The following is a 17,510-nucleotide window of genomic DNA, read 5'->3' as shown; positions in this document are numbered from 1 at the left end:
TAGATTGAAAGAAGCTTGGGAGAAATGTTTTTAGGTATTTTAAACAAACAACAGTCTCCAGACTTAAAACACTACCGTGAGTGGAAGTACATACCAGTCAGATGTGTAAGTCCATTCAGGAATATGATAGGCCTTTGTTTGAAAAAAAAGCATTCTGCCTGCACTTTACTATGACACAGAACTGAGCTGCAAACCAAGAATCTGATATCATCTACTGCCAGAATGAGATTAGGACATTTGCTGCTTCCTATTTGGTGGCAATAATGAAACGGGTCAAATCACAAATACCAGTACCTGTGAAGATGGTCCCACTCCCCAGCGTCGCCTGTTATTAGCACAGAATCACACTGTAGAGTCAGATGCAAACACTGAGAAAGGTGACCCTCAAGAAAAGGTAACACCACATAGCCCTTATCCAGCAAGATAAGGAACAATAAAAAGAGATTTAAATCATTTATATATGTCAATGTCAAACACTGGTCTGGTGTTTGTAGTGGCCTTTCAGATACACGGACAACAGATATACAAATACTGCTTATTTTTATATTGTCAGTTCCTTGTCCTGCAGAGTCTAGAAACCAGTTCTAGACAGAGCAAGAAGGGGATCAGGTAAGCAGGAGTGATTGGCAATCATCTAGGCACTGAACAAGCTGAGACCCTATTTGTGTGGAGTCCTAACAGGCCATGCCCCACTTCAAAGGCTGTAGGCAATGCAGAATACCAATGCCAAGCTTCAAAGGTGGGTATGGCAGCTTCAGGAGTTCAACATGACAGTGGAACACCTAAAGGGATGCCTGAATGCAGTGGCAGACTCGCTGCCCAGAAAAGATTCTGCGTAACAGGCAGGAAACCAGTGCCCGGGTAGAGGCAGTGTTACTCTAGGCTTGCGGGGTTTCTCCAGTAAGTGGGACAGCCAGCTGTAGGGTCCCTGAGAGAGACCCTTGAAGTGAGGTTTGGGTCTGGCAAAGTGAGTTGGGTGTCTCTGTGTAGTAGTGCTCCCTACAGTGCTGCAATACCAATGATCTTGTAAGGTCCCTTCTAGCCCCTAACATCTATGACACTATGAAAAGGGGCAGAGGACAGAGAGTACTGTAGAAAGAGCAGCGGAAAGGCAGGGACAGAGAGCAGATGAAGGGAAGAGATGGCATTTTAGCAGACTGGGGGCATAGAGACATGATATTTTACACTGTTGTCATTAACATGGCACCAATACAAAAAGAAGACAGATCATGAAGTTGCCCAACCTGATGGAGAATTAACCTGGAAAGAATCTAGGTTAACCTGCTACTGGTGTATGTCCCACCAGTTTTAGATTCATCAATCCATGTCCAGTCTCATGTAGGAGTTTGCTAAATAAGATCAGGGAATTACTAGGGACATACTTAAATCATGGTGAGACAAAGGGTTTTTCACAGCCTGCTGGCAGTGCACAGTGCCCATTTCACAGGCATTTCATGGCAATGCCACTGGTTGGTGAAGGTGCCCCTGTGGCCTGAGCCTTGCTGCTGATTGGCTGAGAGGCCAATCATTCATCCTGAGACTGCAGCATTCCTACCTTGCATCTAACTTCTTAAAAGATGACACCGAAACCTTTTGCTTTTCTGACTGACACCTTCATTTAGTCTACATCACTAGCTCAGCCTCTCAGTAGTCCTCACTTACATCATATGCTCTATGGCTGCATTCCCTAATTTCATAGTTTCATAGATGTTAGGGCCTGGAATCAGTAAACCCAACATGCTGCACTGGGATATAGCTACATATATCCATATCCTGATTGGCAATGGCCTAATAGGACATGAAACCAGCCAGAGACTCATGCAATGTTATGCAAGGCTAGGGCAGGGAATGAAAGCTGAATCCAAAAAAGGAAAGTATAAACAAGTGAAAGATTAAAGCACTCCAACTGATTATCACAGGCACAATCTGCTGCAGCAAGAAACACGTGCACTGTTGTTTGGTGCAATGTACTGGTGTTGGAAATTGTGTGCTATGGGGTTAGGCCTTGGTCAGCTGTTGGGGTGTTTGCAGAGTGATCTGCTATCACCAGCCTGAGCTGGAATTTCTCTTGCAAACTGACTGCCTGGAGGTTCCCCCCTGAGGAGGGTCAACCTTAGATTATAAAAGCAGCCAAGTTATGTTCAACAGCTCAGCATCTGTAGCAGCCCTGTAGAAACAGAAGGATGAAGGTCTTGGTGGTTCTCTGTGCTCTTTTTGCCCTCTCTGAAGGCTTTACCAGGTAAGTTGCTCTATGACTGCTTCTCCTTCATGTGCTGCTGCTAACCAGCTTGCTTTAAAAAAAAAGCAAAAAAGCATGTAGATAAAAAAAATTCACAGTCCCTTCTGGTTCCCAGGTCATTTAATCTAACAAGAGAGGGATAGGAAATGTAAACAGCTTAAACATGGGAAGGAGAAAAGATCTCTTTTCAGATGAGGTCTGGGAAGAGATGGGAAGTTATGAGAAGGACAAGGCCACTCCAAATGGAGAAGTTGCTTGTGCTGGCTGTGGTGAGACTATACCCATGCTTGATAAGCAGAGGAGTATTTCAGTTGATTTAAAATGTTGATTCCATCAGCCAAATAAGGAAACCCATTGCGAATCCCATGGGAGTTGATGGCTTTAATGCAAACTGTTTCCCTTAGACCCAGCGCATAAGAAAAGTCTGTTGCAGGGCATTAGTGATTGGGGATCTTGGTGGTTGTTTTTTCTTGCACACAAGGATACCTTTGCAGAGAGGGAAGACACTGAGGGAAATCCTGAGGGAAAAAGGCTTGCTGGAAGACTTCGTGAAGCACCACCACTATGACATCAGAACTAAATATGCACGTTCGTTTGCTTCCCAAGGCATCTATGAGCCACTCATTAACTCCCTTGATGTGAGTTTATGCTCTGGTACAATAGATTTGCTTCAAGCAGGAAGTAAATTATGTTTCCTTTATAGGGGATCCCAAGGCTGATTTTTGGATGGGAATGTCTACCTGCCAATATAGAGAAAAGTCCCTTTCACCACATTTTCTCACATACAAAATGTCCTGGAATAAAATATGTACCCTGATTTTGAAAGGCAGAATGAAGGGAAAAGAAGATTTTTCCTTGTAGTAAGTAATTGAATAGCAGTGCGGGAGCCCGGCCTGCTCATTGTTCTGCTCCCTGTGGGTGCAGGTTTTACTTTCACTTCAGGTCAGTAGTGGGCAGAAACTGCTCTTACTGTATTTCTCTCATAAGTCCCCCGATTTCCAGAGCTAGTTTTTTGGGGAAAGGTGCATGTTGTATGCAAGACAATATGATATGTATGTGTTGTACCCCAACAGACAGAGTCTATGTAACAATGTACACAGGTACCCTTCAGTGCACGTGTGGATGGTGGCCTGTGCTGGCTGGCGCATGCAGGTGCTACAGTGCGGCACTGCCTGCCAACTAGCCCTGCACTATAGCAACCTTGTGCCCCAGCCAGCCTCTCCGCAGCATACTGAGGGCACCTCCAGATTGGCAGGCTGTCTGCCAGGGGGCTGCACCACCCCAGCTTAATTTGCTGCAGTCCTGTATGCACATGTAAATGCTGCACCTGTCAAACCTGAGACAATTGCAGGGGTACAGCCTCAGTGCCCAGGAGCTTTCAAATCACTAACAGCAGCACCCCTAACATTCAGGCACATGCAATATGAGGCAGCAGCTGAGAAGCACCTTTCCCTTGATAAGTTTGGACTAGGTGCCTAAAGTGAGATTTGCCCAGATGCTTAAGTCCTTTATTGGCTCTGGCCTTTGGTGCATGGTCCGGTGAGCATTTCACATGGCTGAAGTTAAGCATGTAACATGTAGAGGACACACATGTATGTATAACTAGCTGCTGAGAATCACTGTTGTCTCTCTTACCTGACCAGGCAGAGTATTTTGGAACAATCTACATTGGGACCCCCCCTCAGGAGTTCAGCGTTGTATTTGATACCGGTTCATCCAACCTCTGGGTTCCCTCCGTCACCTGCCAGAGTGAGGCCTGCCGTAAGTAACTGAATGCTTCCTCCCCCATCTACGCTACTGCTTTAATATGGTGTGATGGAACAGATTGTGTGAGAGACCCTATAGCTGCCACTCAGGGGACTTGGCTTTAATGCCCATGTTCACAGCTAACTCCCAGTGTGACCCTCTGCCACTGCTTCTCAACTTTTTGGGTTCAAGGAACCCCACAATAGGCTCAAGACACTCTTAAAATACCACCTCTTACTTTTATCTCATTTTTTGGCTACAGAAAAATACTAGAGTAATTCTTCTGTTGCAAATAACTTAGATCTTAGAAAGGGTTATGACATTAAATTAGGTACTTCCAATGCAAGGTACTTAATAAATGAACATTAGTCTGCCCTAACATGCAGTACCAAAAGTGCGTGCTTTTTAAGTGACACTTAATGCACAGTAGCTTATTTTACGGCACATTAGTATAATTGCATTTTTTTACATAACTTTTATGAACAATAAAATAGGTTACTGCACATAACGCTCATGTGTAGGCATGCCCAGTGGTTAAGACCTAGGGAACCGCACAGCAGGAGCGGGGGTCTGAAAGAATCGCTTCTCACTCACCCTGAGACTGCCCACAACTGTAGCCGGCTGCATGTCTGAGCTGGGTCCCCCTTGTCATGAGAGAGGAGGAATGACTGTCAGAGTGGGCTCAGTGAAACCTCTGGACTTTGTGTCTTAACAAACTTGCACTATTGGAGACAAAAGGGGCTTCCCAGGAAAGCTGAAGGGTGGCCACTTGAGCGTGTTTTTGGCAGAGGCGAGGGCATGTTTCCTAGATGATACAGGAATGGGACAGAGTTTTCTATGGGACTGGCTGGGCTATTGCTGAATGGCCATCTTAATGCTACCAAGGTTTGAGCTGTATAGTTATCAGTGGGCCAAGATTCAAAATCTGTGATAAACATCTCCTGAGCTCATTTTAAATTGGTGAGTTAATGTTTGTAGGAGTGGAGACCTGGTTACCATATCAATGCACAGATGCCAATAAAGGTTGGGAAAGGGGACTCCAAATTTACAAACTCTTATGCAATAAGAACAGTCTCTTGAATTTCAACAAGACTAACTAGGTGTTTAGGAACAGGGACTGAAATTTGGATATAGCAAAGTCCTCTAGGCAGGCTCGTTTTCATCTGCACAGTATTATCTCCATGCCTGTCTTGTTCTTCTCTCGCTCTGGTGGCTTTTCCTATTTTCAGAAATGTCAGAGTTGTTAAGGCACTAGGTAGTGATTCAGGGCACAGACAGAAATGACATTTTTCATCCAATCCAGTCACAGAAAGCAGTCTATAGCCATGACCAAACAAGTGCACGGCTGCAGACAGCTGCAAAAAATGGCTGATCGGTTAAAATCTGAACGGTCATTCCATGAGGGGTCAGATGAAGACATTTCAAAACAAAGCGTCTTCTGTAACTTCTGTCTGTGCTGCTTCCCAGCCTGTTTTCAGAATGGGATGGGGGAAAGGGGGCAGAGGGAGTTCAGTGTGGGCTTTTTTCAGCCCCTGCTGGAGGGTGGGGTGGGTGTATAGGACTCCCCCAAGGCTGGGTAACCCTAGAATGAGCTCCCTCTGCCCCCTTTCTCCCCTCCCCTTGTGAAAGAGGCACAGGCTGGGAGGAAGAGGGGCCGTTGCCAGTGGAAATCAGGTGCAGACTGCAGCCAGAAGCTAGATTCCCTTCCCCCTGGAGCCAGCAGTGAACTTGTGCTTTGTTCCGGGGATCATTGTAACTCACAACGTTTCCTGCAAAGTGTTTTCAGTTACAGCGGGGGGCTGCTCTTCTGTCTGCGCTCTCGGACTCAGACCCTGCTCTCAGAGCTCCCGTGTAACCTTGGGTGAAACACTTATCCCCTTTTCATCACCCAAAGACTAACAGCACTGCCCTGCCCTTCCCCAGAGGGAAGTTTTGAGGATAAATGCATTAAATACTATGAAAAACTATGCTACTACCATGTGTTATCAAATACAACATACCCTGGAATAATATGCACCTTGTTTTAGGAAGGCAAAAATGAAGAAAAAAAGGATTTCCAGTATTATAGCTTCATAGAGGTGGCACAGACCTAAAAATTCTGTAAAAGGCTGCGAAACAAAAGTGACACAAGGAGTAGCTAGAAGACATCTAAACTGCCAGAAGAAAAGTTAGCTTGATTAATGGATGGAAATCAAGACCCTTAAAAAAAAGAGAGACAGTGAGAGAAAGAGATGACCTTTAACATCTGTTGAGTGAAGAACAATGAATTATTAAATCAATTGACTCCTTCAGGTGCCTGAAAGGAAATCCCAGTGCTGTGACTGGGCAGTCGAACTTGGAAAAGAAATCAAAGCAGGGGGCTTCTACTTCAGGCAGAAATCCAGATTCCTTCCTTAATATACACACCCTGATCTGGGAGGGAGGGGAGAGCGGGTGTTTGATGCAAGAAAAACATGGTATGTGGGCAGAGGCCAAAGAAATACCTTAGATTTTACTAAGTCTTTCTAAATGCAGAACATGAAGTTAAGAGCATTGATTACACTAAATAGTTATGTGCTGAGCTTTATTTTCTTCTTTATAGTAGGGCTGGATGCTGATGCTTTTTCTAAATATTCTTTGGCAGAAAATCACCAGAGGTTTGATCCGTCAAAATCCTCCACCTACCACGGCACAGGGACCAGCATATCCATTCAGTATGGCATAGGCAGCATGGACGGGGTTGTGGGATCCGATACAGTGCTAGTAAGTACTAATGCAGCAGAAAGGCTACAGCCCTCCCCATTATTTCAGTGATTCACAAACATGGTAGCGCTGTGCCAGCTGACACATGGTGGAGATCTCACTCTGGAGGAGACAATACATGGCAAGTCTCTTAGTAAAGCCACTTACACCCTAGCTGCTATGCAAACAGTGAAGCAGGCTGGGCTGTACAATTGGGCATTGCGGCTCAAACCCACAAAGGGACTTAGGTGCATAACTCCTGGCTAAGAGTTAGGACATAGGCACACTGCCCCAGGGACACATGCCATAGGGCACACTGTTTTCAAAGATACCTCCTCTTCACAGGGTGGGGTACTTGGCCTCTCCACAATACCCTTTTTGGGGATGCAGCTCCATAAGCTCATCAATAGGTTTACAACAGCCATCTGCCATCTGCCCTGGCCATAGGCCCATGCAGAGTATACTCACAGCACAAGTACTTACCTTTTTCACACCTCATGGGAGCACACGCTTCTTTGGCTCCTTTCTTATATAGCCCTCCACAGAGGTGGTGCCAGAAGTGAGTGTACAAACGATCATAAAGGCCATCTACCCAGTGCTAAGCCAGCATTTTTGCAACAGGCAGCTGGGGAAGGAGACCATTCTGGAAGCACATTACCCAGAGCCCTGCCAGTCTGTCTTTTCCTGGGGCAAATACCTCCAGTGAAGTCCCCAACATATGGTCAGGCATTGAGAGCTGTGAGCACTTTGAGGAGCAGATACACAACACCTCTCTCAAGCTAGCTTCCCACACTAGGCACCTTGACTGTGTCTGGTGCCTCAGTGGCAGGGGAGATAGCTTGACTGGTCAGAGCTTTCCCAGAAGAGGGGTGAAAACCAGAATAAAGTTCTCCATGAATATTCAAGTTGTGTGTGTGTAAACTGTCTCTTGTGCTCTCAGGATGTGTAAAGCACTGAGCAGCAAAAACCCTCTCTTGTAAAAACAGCCTTACCCCCTCAGCATTGCTTTTATATGACATTTCCTTCAAATACTGATCAACTCAGTGGTTTTCTGGCCAGATAAGGAGCTAAAGAACTGATCCATCTCCTTCCCAGGTCTCCTCCCTCATCGACACCAACCAGCAGTTAGCACTGAGCACCAGCGAGCCAGGACCCTTTTTCACCTACACCAAATTTGATGGGATCCTGGGCCTGGGCTATCCAGATCTAGCTGTTGGTGGGCTTATTCCTGTCTTTGATAATATGATGACCGAGAACGTGGTGCAGCAGCACTTGTTTTCAGTGTACCTCAGTCAGTAAGTGACTTGCTAAACATGGAAGTAATGTATTACCACAGGAGTGTGGGGGAAAGTCCTGGACCAAGATACTCTGCTTGCTTCCTGCCGTTGTTAGCTCCATTTTATACACGTGATGTCTCAGGCATAGAGAGGTGCAATGACTTGCCTACGGCCACCCATCACGAGTGGTAGAATCAAGAATATGGCTGGTGTATGGTCCATGAGAACACATTGCCGTTCATTGAAACAAAGTCCTGTTCCCTGTCCGTGGGCTGTTCCCAGTGACTCTTTAGGAAGCAGTGATTACAGTGCTAGCCTGAGTTTCATCCTGGCCTGAATCACTACGTGACCTGGTGCATGACACTCTTCTTCTCTGTGCCTTTGTTTCTTGCTCTACAAAATGGGGATACTGCTGTTGAAAGCACTCTCAGACCCCTAGTGAAAAGTATCCTAGGAGAGCTAAATTATTTACTAGCTGTTACGATGTTTGATCAGTCACCGAAGTCACACTCTGCTGCCCCTACTACATGACTTAAAGAATTTTAAACAAAAGAACAGCAAATGGTGAAAATGGAGTGATGGTCTTGCTGGTGGAAATATTCTTAAACTGATTATTTCTCTGAAATGATTCAGTTAGAAACAAATGCATGTATTTTTACCTGTTTTTTTTAATGAAAGCAATTATTATGAGGAATGGTCCATTACTGAGACTCTACTTCTTTGGCAAAGGGACTGTCTTCTTTAGTTTCTGTGTTTGTACAGCACCAAACACACTGGTATTTCAAGTAATTATATGAATTTGTCATTTTTAGAGAACAAAATGGTAGCGTGGTCATTTTTGGGGGAATTGATGAATCTTACTTTACTGGCCCTATCCACTGGATCCCTGTCTCTTACCAGCGCTATTGGCAGATCCCATTGGACAGGTATGTAACACACAAAGGTGGTTAAATAAATCTGGTGGTCTTTGGCACACTTCCACAGTTGCAGTTATAAAGTCAAAGCTCATTTTTCCTCTATTAGTACCAAATTCACATTGACTTGAGCAGTCAGGATGTCAGTGGTGCCTAACTCCCTTAGGCCCTTTCTTGTATATTCTGCTAGATGCTATGTGCATCCTTGGGCTGGCTAAATACCTTTGTAAATCTGGCCTCAGGCCCCATGTCCCCGAAGTGTTCCTTTAAATGTCTGTGCTCACTTTTCCTGAGCTTCTTCCCAAGTTATCGAGGAAAGCAGTATACTCCAGTGAATAAACTGGAACACAGGAAACCGATATGTTCCCAACCTTGGCACTGACTGGCTGAGTGACTTTGATGATGTCGCTGCACATCCCTATGGACTTTTACACTATAAAGATCTTCTGCTATCATCTCCATTCCAGATACATGGTAGGACAGATAGGGCTCACATAAGGTTTGACTTTGCCGTCAGCCCAAGGGGATGTGCTAGAGCAGGAGTTACCATAGATCACACTTTGGTCAAGGTAGTATCAGTCCAAGTCCAAATCATAAAGCCAGGGTTGATCTGGCCCAAAGAAGGCCACTGGTTGTACCAGGAAGTCCAAGCCAAAGACAGGACCACTCAAGAGCAGGCAGGACAGGATCACCAGTCCAAGATGGGATCAGGCAGGCACAGGAGTAGAGACAGACAGGACATAGAGAGAGAGAGGCAAAGGTTCAGGCAGTGCAAGGCATGGGTCCACATGAGACAAGATTTAGTATCTAGGCAAAAGCAAGCAGGCAAGTAGGCTAGCAAGGGTCTAAGTGGCCCGGGAGACCCAGACTAGCAGTTTAGTTGCTCAGACAGCCTTCTGCCAGCTGGTCTGAGCTTATGTAGGCCAGTGTGGGTGGGACCTCTTCCTGAGGGCCCTGGGGATCACTCAAGTCAGGGCCCCGATCACCTCCAGCTGGAGCTAGGAACTGGATCAGCCCCAGCTGAGCGTGGACTCCATACCGCGAGTCCTTAACTTGTATGAATTGGCATAATTCAGTTATGCCAGTGGAGCTGGACTGGGATCTGGGCCAGTTTTCTTGGAGCTGTTGCTAACCTAAGCAGGTGTGGGAAGGCTCCTCTTGACTTCAGTGGGCTTTGGACTGCATCCTTCATGTTATGGCAGTTGACTGTATGGAGGCCAGGCTCCCAGAGTCCTTGTCCAGGCAGATGTCAGGATGAAGGCAATGAGAGCTGGCTTGTGTAAGGACTGTGCATTTACTGAGTCGGCCACTCGAGGCCTGAGCCTGAGGAAGTAATGCTGTTTGTTGCATTGTTAAGGTCTAACATTTTACAGCCTCCTGTGCATCCTTGCCATTTCAAGTTCAACATCTTATCTATGTTTTCAATCATTCAGCATCATTGTGAACGGCAAGGTGATCGCCTGTGAATCTGGCTGCCAAACTATTGTTGATACCGGCACTTCTCTCGTGGCTGGGCCCTCACCAGACATCAGCAACATATGGAAAGTCATTGGAGCTACTCCAGGACAGTATGGCCAGGTGAGAGTCCTTCAGGGAGCCAGTTGTCACACCGCACCCTGCACTCAAATGGTTTAAGTCCCCTGGACGTGCCCAGCAGAGCCTGCAGGCTCGGCCTCACTCCACTTCCTGAGCTCTGGCTTTACTAGTCAATCGGACAAAGCAACACTACAAAAGCCTCAGGGTCCTGGTTGGTCCTAGGGTTTCCCGTGGGCACTATTCTGGCCGACTCCAGGGCTTGATATTTATGAGGGGGAGACGGAGGACTGGAAGCTCTGGATTTATTTTATTACATTTTATTTTATTTTATTACAACTGTTATAGAAACAGTTAATTATTTTTGAGGGGGTTAATCAGTCCTATCTCTTGGCCTGGATCAGAGTCAGGATGATGTGCTGGTGATGTTCAGCCAAACCAACCTAAATCCAAACTCGACCTAGTTCCATCTATTTCTCAGCAGTGACAATGGGACCAAATTAAGTCTTGCTACTCACTGGCTACATCTACACATTGCCATGCTTTAGTATTTCCATTTATACTGTGCCATGCATGTAGTACATGGTTAGACTTCACTGCTACTTTGCTGTAGAGGTACACTAAAATGGGGCAGCAAGCCGCTATGGTGAATTTGCTGACAATCATGCGTAGACTCACGTGATTTCTACATTGCTGTAGTGTGCCATACGGTGACATAGCACATATCTAGGGTGATGTGTAGATGTGCCTATTAGGTTTCTATAAATTACTGTTCTCAAAGCATTCAGCCACGACTTCTTGCTACAAATACAGGATTCCAGGGTGATCTCCCATCCAAGTACTACCCAGACCCCAGACCACTTACTTTCTGACACTGCCCCTCTAGTCTTTTTTCCCTTGTAAAATGGCCATGTTGTTTATTTCATAACTGGATACTTTTTTTTTTTTTTTTTGTGTGTGCTCTGTAGTATAACGTCAACTGCAATGACATTTCTAGCCTGCCTGATATCATCTTTGTAATCAATGGGGTCCAGTTCCCTCTGCCTCCTTCAGCCTACACTGAGAAGGTATGATATGCCTTTCTTCAGGGGACACAATAGCACGATGGGGCACAGCTAAATGGACTGGGTTCAGTCTCAGCTCAGCTGCCCCCTCCCATTGCACAGCTGCTCAGGGGGAAGGGCTTGGGGAGCAGAGCAAGGAGCATGCTCATGGGAAGGCTTTGGGGGTAAGGAATTAGTAGCCTGATCCAAGGCCTACTGAAATCAGTAGAAAGACTGACATAGGAGGCTTTGTATCAGGTTTGCTAGGAGAGGTCTGACCTACTGCCTGAGGAGTGTATTCACAGTATCTTATGTAAGACAGGAAGAGTGGTCGTTCTGCTCAGCTCAGTGGGGATGAGGCATCAGTAGGGGTCTTGTGTCTAGGTCTGCACATTGTACTTCAAGAAGACAAGCTGCAGAGAGTCCAGACGAGAGCAACGAACACCCTAAGAGGTTTATAACACAGGACCTATGGGGAAAACTTGAAAGAAGTGGGAGGTTTTAGTCTAGAAAAGAGGGGACTAGGGTAGGGAGAAGACATGATCACAGCTCTTCAATATGCAAGAGACTATTATTGAGAAGATGGTATTAGGATGTGTATCAGGGAGGAAGGACAAGAAAGAATTGACATGATTTGAAGAAAAGAAGATTTGAGCTAGATATTTAGAAACATTCTCTAACTAGAAAAGTGCACTAGAACAGGCTACCTAGAGATGCTATGAGATCTCCTTCATTTAAGTTTTTAAAAATGGGTTAGATAAGCATCCGTTGAGGCTAGCCTTCATCTAGTTTTACCCTGCCTTGGGGCAGATGGTTGACATGATGATCTCTTGATGTTCTGCTCTACTATATTTCTAAGGCTCTAAATCCGTGCTGGTGCTCCAGCCACAATGGCTCTGCCAGCTCACTAGATCAGGGGTTGGCAGCCTATGGCCTGTGGGCTACGATTGGCCTGTGGATCTACAGTAACCTGCCTGTGGAGCTGGGGGGCTTTGGTGGGAGTCTGATGGCGGAGGGGCTTTGCCCATGCCATGGCCAGGCAGTGGGAGCTTCTGCTGTGCCACAGCAAGGGGAAGCAAGTAGTGTCAGTAGTTGGGTCCTAGCACCAGCCGGTGTCAGACCCAAGCTGGGTCATTCCAGCCGGCTGCTAACGAATACTGCCAATTGCTGCTCTAGTCAGAGCCAGTGGGAGAATTTTGCCCAAGCTTTTGGGAATTACAGTGACAGAACCAACTCCTTTGGAAACAAATGAGATGTACTAACCAATGATTTTAATGTTTGTTTGCTTGTTTCTGTCCAAATCTAGTTTGGCCCAGGAGACTGCACAAGTAGTTTTCAGGTCACAAATAACTACCTGTGGATCTTGGGAGATATATTCATCAGGGAGTACTACAGCATCTTTGACAGGGAAAACAACCGGGTTGGTCTGGCCAAGTCTGTTTAGACATCACCCAGGAGCAGGTGCTATGATCCATCCTGTAATCAATTTACCATAATTATATTTTACCAGATAATAGCATGTTATTATATTTCTGTAAGCAATTGACCTGGTATGCAGTCGATTACATTCTTATCAAGGCATAAAGAAAGCAGGAATGATTCAGATTTGTTTGGCCACACATTCATTTGTATAAAATATAAGCTATAAAACACTTCCCAGTTCAAACTGCTAAACACATGCAACCACCCCCTCACAGAGCCATGCTCCATTCCCCTTACTCTTCCTACTGTACTCCGTAAGTACTTCTAGCAGTCTTTGAACTAGATCCTCAATGGGTGTAAACGGCCATTGCTCCACTGAATTGAACACTGCTATGGGGCTCTTATTGTCTGAGAAGCTGTCCCCTACCTGGTTACTATTGCCACAGTATCTGAGCGCCCCATGACAACACCACCCTTGTGAGACAGGGCAGTGCCATCATCCACAGCTACAGAGTGTGAATGGAGAGAGAAAGATGCTTCATGATTTGTCCCAACTCACAAAGGAAGTCTGTGATGGGGTGGGGACTGAACTTGGGTTAGCATCCACTCGCTGGACCATCCTTCATCTTTGAGACTTCCCTTGAAGTAAGGTGCTATTCATCATCAGTGCTGACACTTTAAAAAGAAAAGCTACACCTAGAAAAGCTACTTCCAGCCCTCCCAATTAAGCACTTGGAAGTCAGGGAATACCACCATAGGGAGCAGAAGTGGGGGTAATGGGGCTGGCCCCCTCCCCCCCAAATGCGGGGCAGTGGTAGGGCTGCAAGGCAGCCCAGCTGCAGCAGGGGTGGGGAGGGGCGTGCAGGTAGCGATGAGGGAGGGAGTGGGGCTGCGGCATCCTGGGGCTGTAGTGGTTTGAGGAGATCTCAGTTCATTTCCTGGATCTGCTACCTATACCTTGTGGACTGTGAGCAAGTCATGTGATCTTTTTGCATCTCAGACCCCTGGCAGATGTTCATTTAATAGCACGATGGGATCTGCTTGTAGTTTCCAGATGATCACCAGAAGGAAGGGAGTGTGAGGGAATATTATAGAACCCCTCTACATTAATGCAGTGATTTGCACTCAGAGGAAGAAGGCAGGCAGAAGGCAGAGACGGTAGGTGGGGAAGCATCCCAGAGCCAGGTAACCCAGTTGTCTATGGTGGTAGGAAGGACAAGAGAAGAGAACCACTTTCACTGTGGCAGCCAGTTAGGGAACCGATATCCGCAGGGAAAAGCTAATAGATGGCCTCAGGGAGAGGCCTGGTTAGTCAGTGGCACAGGAAGCCAAAGCTCACGGGAAGGAGCTAGAGAAATGCCATGAGGAAGCACCAAAGATCCCCACCGATTGCATAGCTGGGCAGAAGGAGCTTAAACTGGAGATTTTAGGAGACGCCAGCTTGGAGGAACTCCAACGGATGGCTCAGGAGCAAGCAACAGAGTTCACCCAGGATAAGAGAGAACAGGTAGTCTGGGATAAGGGACTCCTTTATCAGCTATGGGTGCCTAGGAACCATGCTGTGTCCTGGGAGCCCTATTGCCAGCTTGTGGTGCCACATAAATTCAGGCAGCTGCTTGCCATGGCCCACCATCTACCCTGCACCGGTCACCTGGACATGGGTCGGACTCGCCAGCGGCTGTTGGCAAGCTTTTATTAGCTCAGGCCTGCTCAGAATGTGATGGATTATTGAAGATCTTGCGAGACATGCCAGCGGACGGGCAAGAGTGGGGATAAGAGAAAAGCTCCCCTGCAGCCCCTCCCTATCATTGATCAGGCCTTCCAAAGAGAGGGGAAAGACATTGTGGGCCATCTGAGGCATATGACTCAGAGAGGGAAGCAATATATTTTAACTCATGTGGATTTTGCGATGCAGTCCCTGGAGGAAATTGCCCTAACCTCCATAAAGGCCCCTATAGTCACTGACACCTTTTCAAAGATGATGTGACTTATGCTATTGCCATGAATAAGTCAGGTAAAAAGCCATTGATGAGTCCCTGGACAAGCCCTGTGATACTTGTCTGAAACCAGGATGAACTATGTGTGGACTATAGGAAGCTGAATGTGATCACCACCCCAACACATACCCTATGCCCAGGATGGACTCACTGCTTGACACCCTGGTCCTAACCAATTTCCTCTCTACTCTTGATCTATCTAAGGAGTTTTGGCAGATGGCACTAGATGTGCATGCTATGGCCAGGTATGCCTTCACCACACCTTTGGGACTGTTTGAGTTCACAGTCCTTCCTTATGGTATGCACAGTTCTCCTGCTTCCTTTCAAAGACTCACTAATAACTTTCTACAAGGATTCAGGAAGTTTACAGTGGCCCACATCGACAACATTGCTATCTTTAGCCAGGACTTTGACTCACACCTAATTCACCTAACCATTGTGCTGGATAGATTAAAGGGGCTGGACTAACAGTGGAAGCAAAGAAATGTCAGTTGGCATTGCCCAAAGTGGTGTAGTTCAGACACCATGTGGGTGGAGGCAAGATCACCCCAATGTGGAATAAAATTGAGGCCATTAATGACTGCCCACCACCACAAACTAAAAGGCAGCTCAGAGGTTGGCAAGTGTCTGGGCACTGAACAAGCTGAGCCCCTATTTGTGGGGACAGAAGTTCAGGGTCCTAACAGGCCATGCCCCACTTCAATGGCTGCAGACAATGCAGAATACCAATGCCAACCTTCAAAGGTGGGCATGGCAGCTTCAGGAGTTCAACATGAAAGTGGAACACATAAAGGGATGCCCGAATGTGATGGCAGATTCGCTGTCCAGAAAAAGATGCTGGATAACATGCAGGAAACCACAGGAGCATCCCAAACCCTTGACTTATGGGGGTTCTCCAGGAAGTGGGACAGCTGGCTGTAGACTCCCTTGAAGCGAGGTTTTGAGCCTGGCAGTGAGGCAGGTGTGTCTGCATAGTAGCACCCCTACTGTGCTGCCACACCAATGCTTTTGTAAGGTCTTTTCCAGCCACTAACATCTATGAAACTATGAAAAGGGACAGAGGGCAGACTGTAGTGTAGAAAGAGGGGTGGAAAGGCGTGGGCACAAAGCAGATGAAGGGAAGAGATGGCATTTTAGCAGTCTGGGAACATAGATGATATTTTACACTGTTGTCATTAAAATTACAACAATAGAAAAACTAGAAGACAAACCACGAAGTTACCCAACCTGGTGGAGAATTAACCTGGAAAGAATCTAGGTTAACCTGCTACTGGTGTAAGTCCCACCAGGTTTGGATTCATCAGTCCATGTCCAGCCTCATGTAGGAGTTTGCTAATTGCAAGCAGGCTATTACTAGGGACTTGCTTAAACCATGGTGAGACAAAGGGGTTTTTCATGGCCTGGTTGCGGTGCACAGAGCCCATTTCACAGACATTTCATGGCAATATCGCCCCTTACCACTGATTGGTGAAGCTGCCCGTGTGGCCTGTCCCTTGCCACTGATTGGTGGAGAGGCCAGTCATTCATTTTCAGACTGTAGCATTGCGAAGTTGCATCTAGCTTCTTAAAAGATGGCACTGAAAACCTTTCACTGTTTTGACTGACACCTTCATTTAGTCTACATCACTAGCTCAGCCTCTCAGTATTTCTCACTCGGATCAGGTGCTCTATGGCTGCATTTCCTAGTTCTCTAGTTTCATACTTTCATAGATGTTAGGGGCTGGAATCAGTAAACCCAATATGCTGCACTGGGATATAGGTCTACATATCTAATCCCCAGTTGGCAATGGACTAACAGGATGTGAAACCAGTCAGAGACTCATACAATCTTATCCAAGGCTAGGGGAGGAAATTTAAACTGAAATCAAAAAGGGAAGTATAAATCAGTGAAAGATAAAAACACTCCAACTGATTATCACAGGCACAATCTGCTGCAGCAGGTAACACATGCACTGTTCTTCAGTGCAATGTACTGATGTTAGAAATTGTGTGCTTTGGGGTTAGGCCTTAGTCAGCTGTTGGGGTGTTTGCAGAGTGATCTGCTATCACCAGCCTGAGCTGGAATTTCTCTTGTAATCTGACTTCCTGGAGGTCCCCCCTGAGGAGAGTCAACCTCAGATTATAAAAGCAGCCAAGTTATGTTCAACAGCCCTGCATCTGTAGCAGCCTCTGCAGAAACAGAGGGATGAAGTGTCTTGTGCTCCTCTGTGCTCTTTTTGCTCTCTCTGAAGGCTTGACCAGGCAAGTTCCTGTTTTACCACTTCTCCTTCATCTGCTGCTGCTAACTAGCTTGTTTATAAAATAAAAAGGAAAGGAAAGGATGTTGATAAAATGATCTAATGCTCCTTTCTGACTCCCAGGTCATTTAATTTAACAACAGAGGGATAAGAAATATAAAAAGTAGGGCTGTGTGAAGCTTCAGGTGGTGATCCGGTTCGGAGGAAATTCGGCCCAATTCGGTGGCTGAATCTCCAAATCTGAATCGAATCAGGGGACCAATTTAAAGGTCCGAATTGATTCAAAACTTTCCAAATTTTTGGCAAAGATTTGGAGAGCTTTGATGATTTGGGCAGTCCCAGTCAGCTGCAGCAGGTAAGTATAGCCCTGGTAAGTACTAG

General features: G+C 46.3%; 2 protein-coding genes across 2 annotated transcripts in view; both read left to right on the top strand.

Moving 5' to 3' along the window:
* The first annotated feature begins 2,183 nt into the window (after nucleotides 1-2,183).
* Nucleotides 2,184-12,917, top strand: LOC102383868 (embryonic pepsinogen-like). The gene is made up of 9 exons (XM_006025284.1): nucleotides 2,184-2,239; nucleotides 2,721-2,877; nucleotides 3,883-4,000; nucleotides 6,609-6,727; nucleotides 7,802-8,001; nucleotides 8,796-8,909; nucleotides 10,331-10,475; nucleotides 11,399-11,497; nucleotides 12,780-12,917. Exons 1-9 carry the CDS (start codon nucleotides 2,184-2,186, stop codon nucleotides 12,915-12,917), a joined length of 1,146 nt encoding a protein of 381 aa, XP_006025346.1.
* Nucleotides 12,918-17,077: 4,160 nt separating this feature from the next.
* LOC102383620 (embryonic pepsinogen-like) overlaps nucleotides 17,078-17,510 on the top strand; it is a 14,017-nt gene continuing 13,584 nt past the window's right edge. The window contains exon 1 of the mRNA XM_006025283.1: nucleotides 17,078-17,133. Within this exon, the coding sequence (XP_006025345.1) occupies nucleotides 17,078-17,133 (56 nt within the window). The remainder of the gene's footprint in view (nucleotides 17,134-17,510) is intronic.

Source organism: Alligator sinensis, unplaced genomic scaffold (assembly GCF_000455745.1).
Source record: "Alligator sinensis unplaced genomic scaffold, ASM45574v1 scaffold872_3, whole genome shotgun sequence".
NCBI classification, from domain to species: Eukaryota; Metazoa; Chordata; order Crocodylia; family Alligatoridae; genus Alligator; species Alligator sinensis.
This window is presented reverse-complemented; position numbering and strand designations above follow the sequence as displayed.

Bases quoted from the DNA above. Each gene is read 5' to 3' on its own strand.
- LOC102383868 (XM_006025284.1), top strand. From the start codon at position 2,184: ATGAAGGTCTTGGTGGTTCTCTGTGCTCTTTTTGCCCTCTCTGAAGGC. The intron at 4,001-6,608 runs GTAAGTAACTGA...ATTCTTTGGCAG, and splicing joins CTGCCAGAGTGAGGCCTGCC to AAAATCACCAGAGGTTTGAT. The intron at 6,728-7,801 runs GTAAGTACTAAT...TCTCCTTCCCAG, and splicing joins TGGGATCCGATACAGTGCTA to GTCTCCTCCCTCATCGACAC.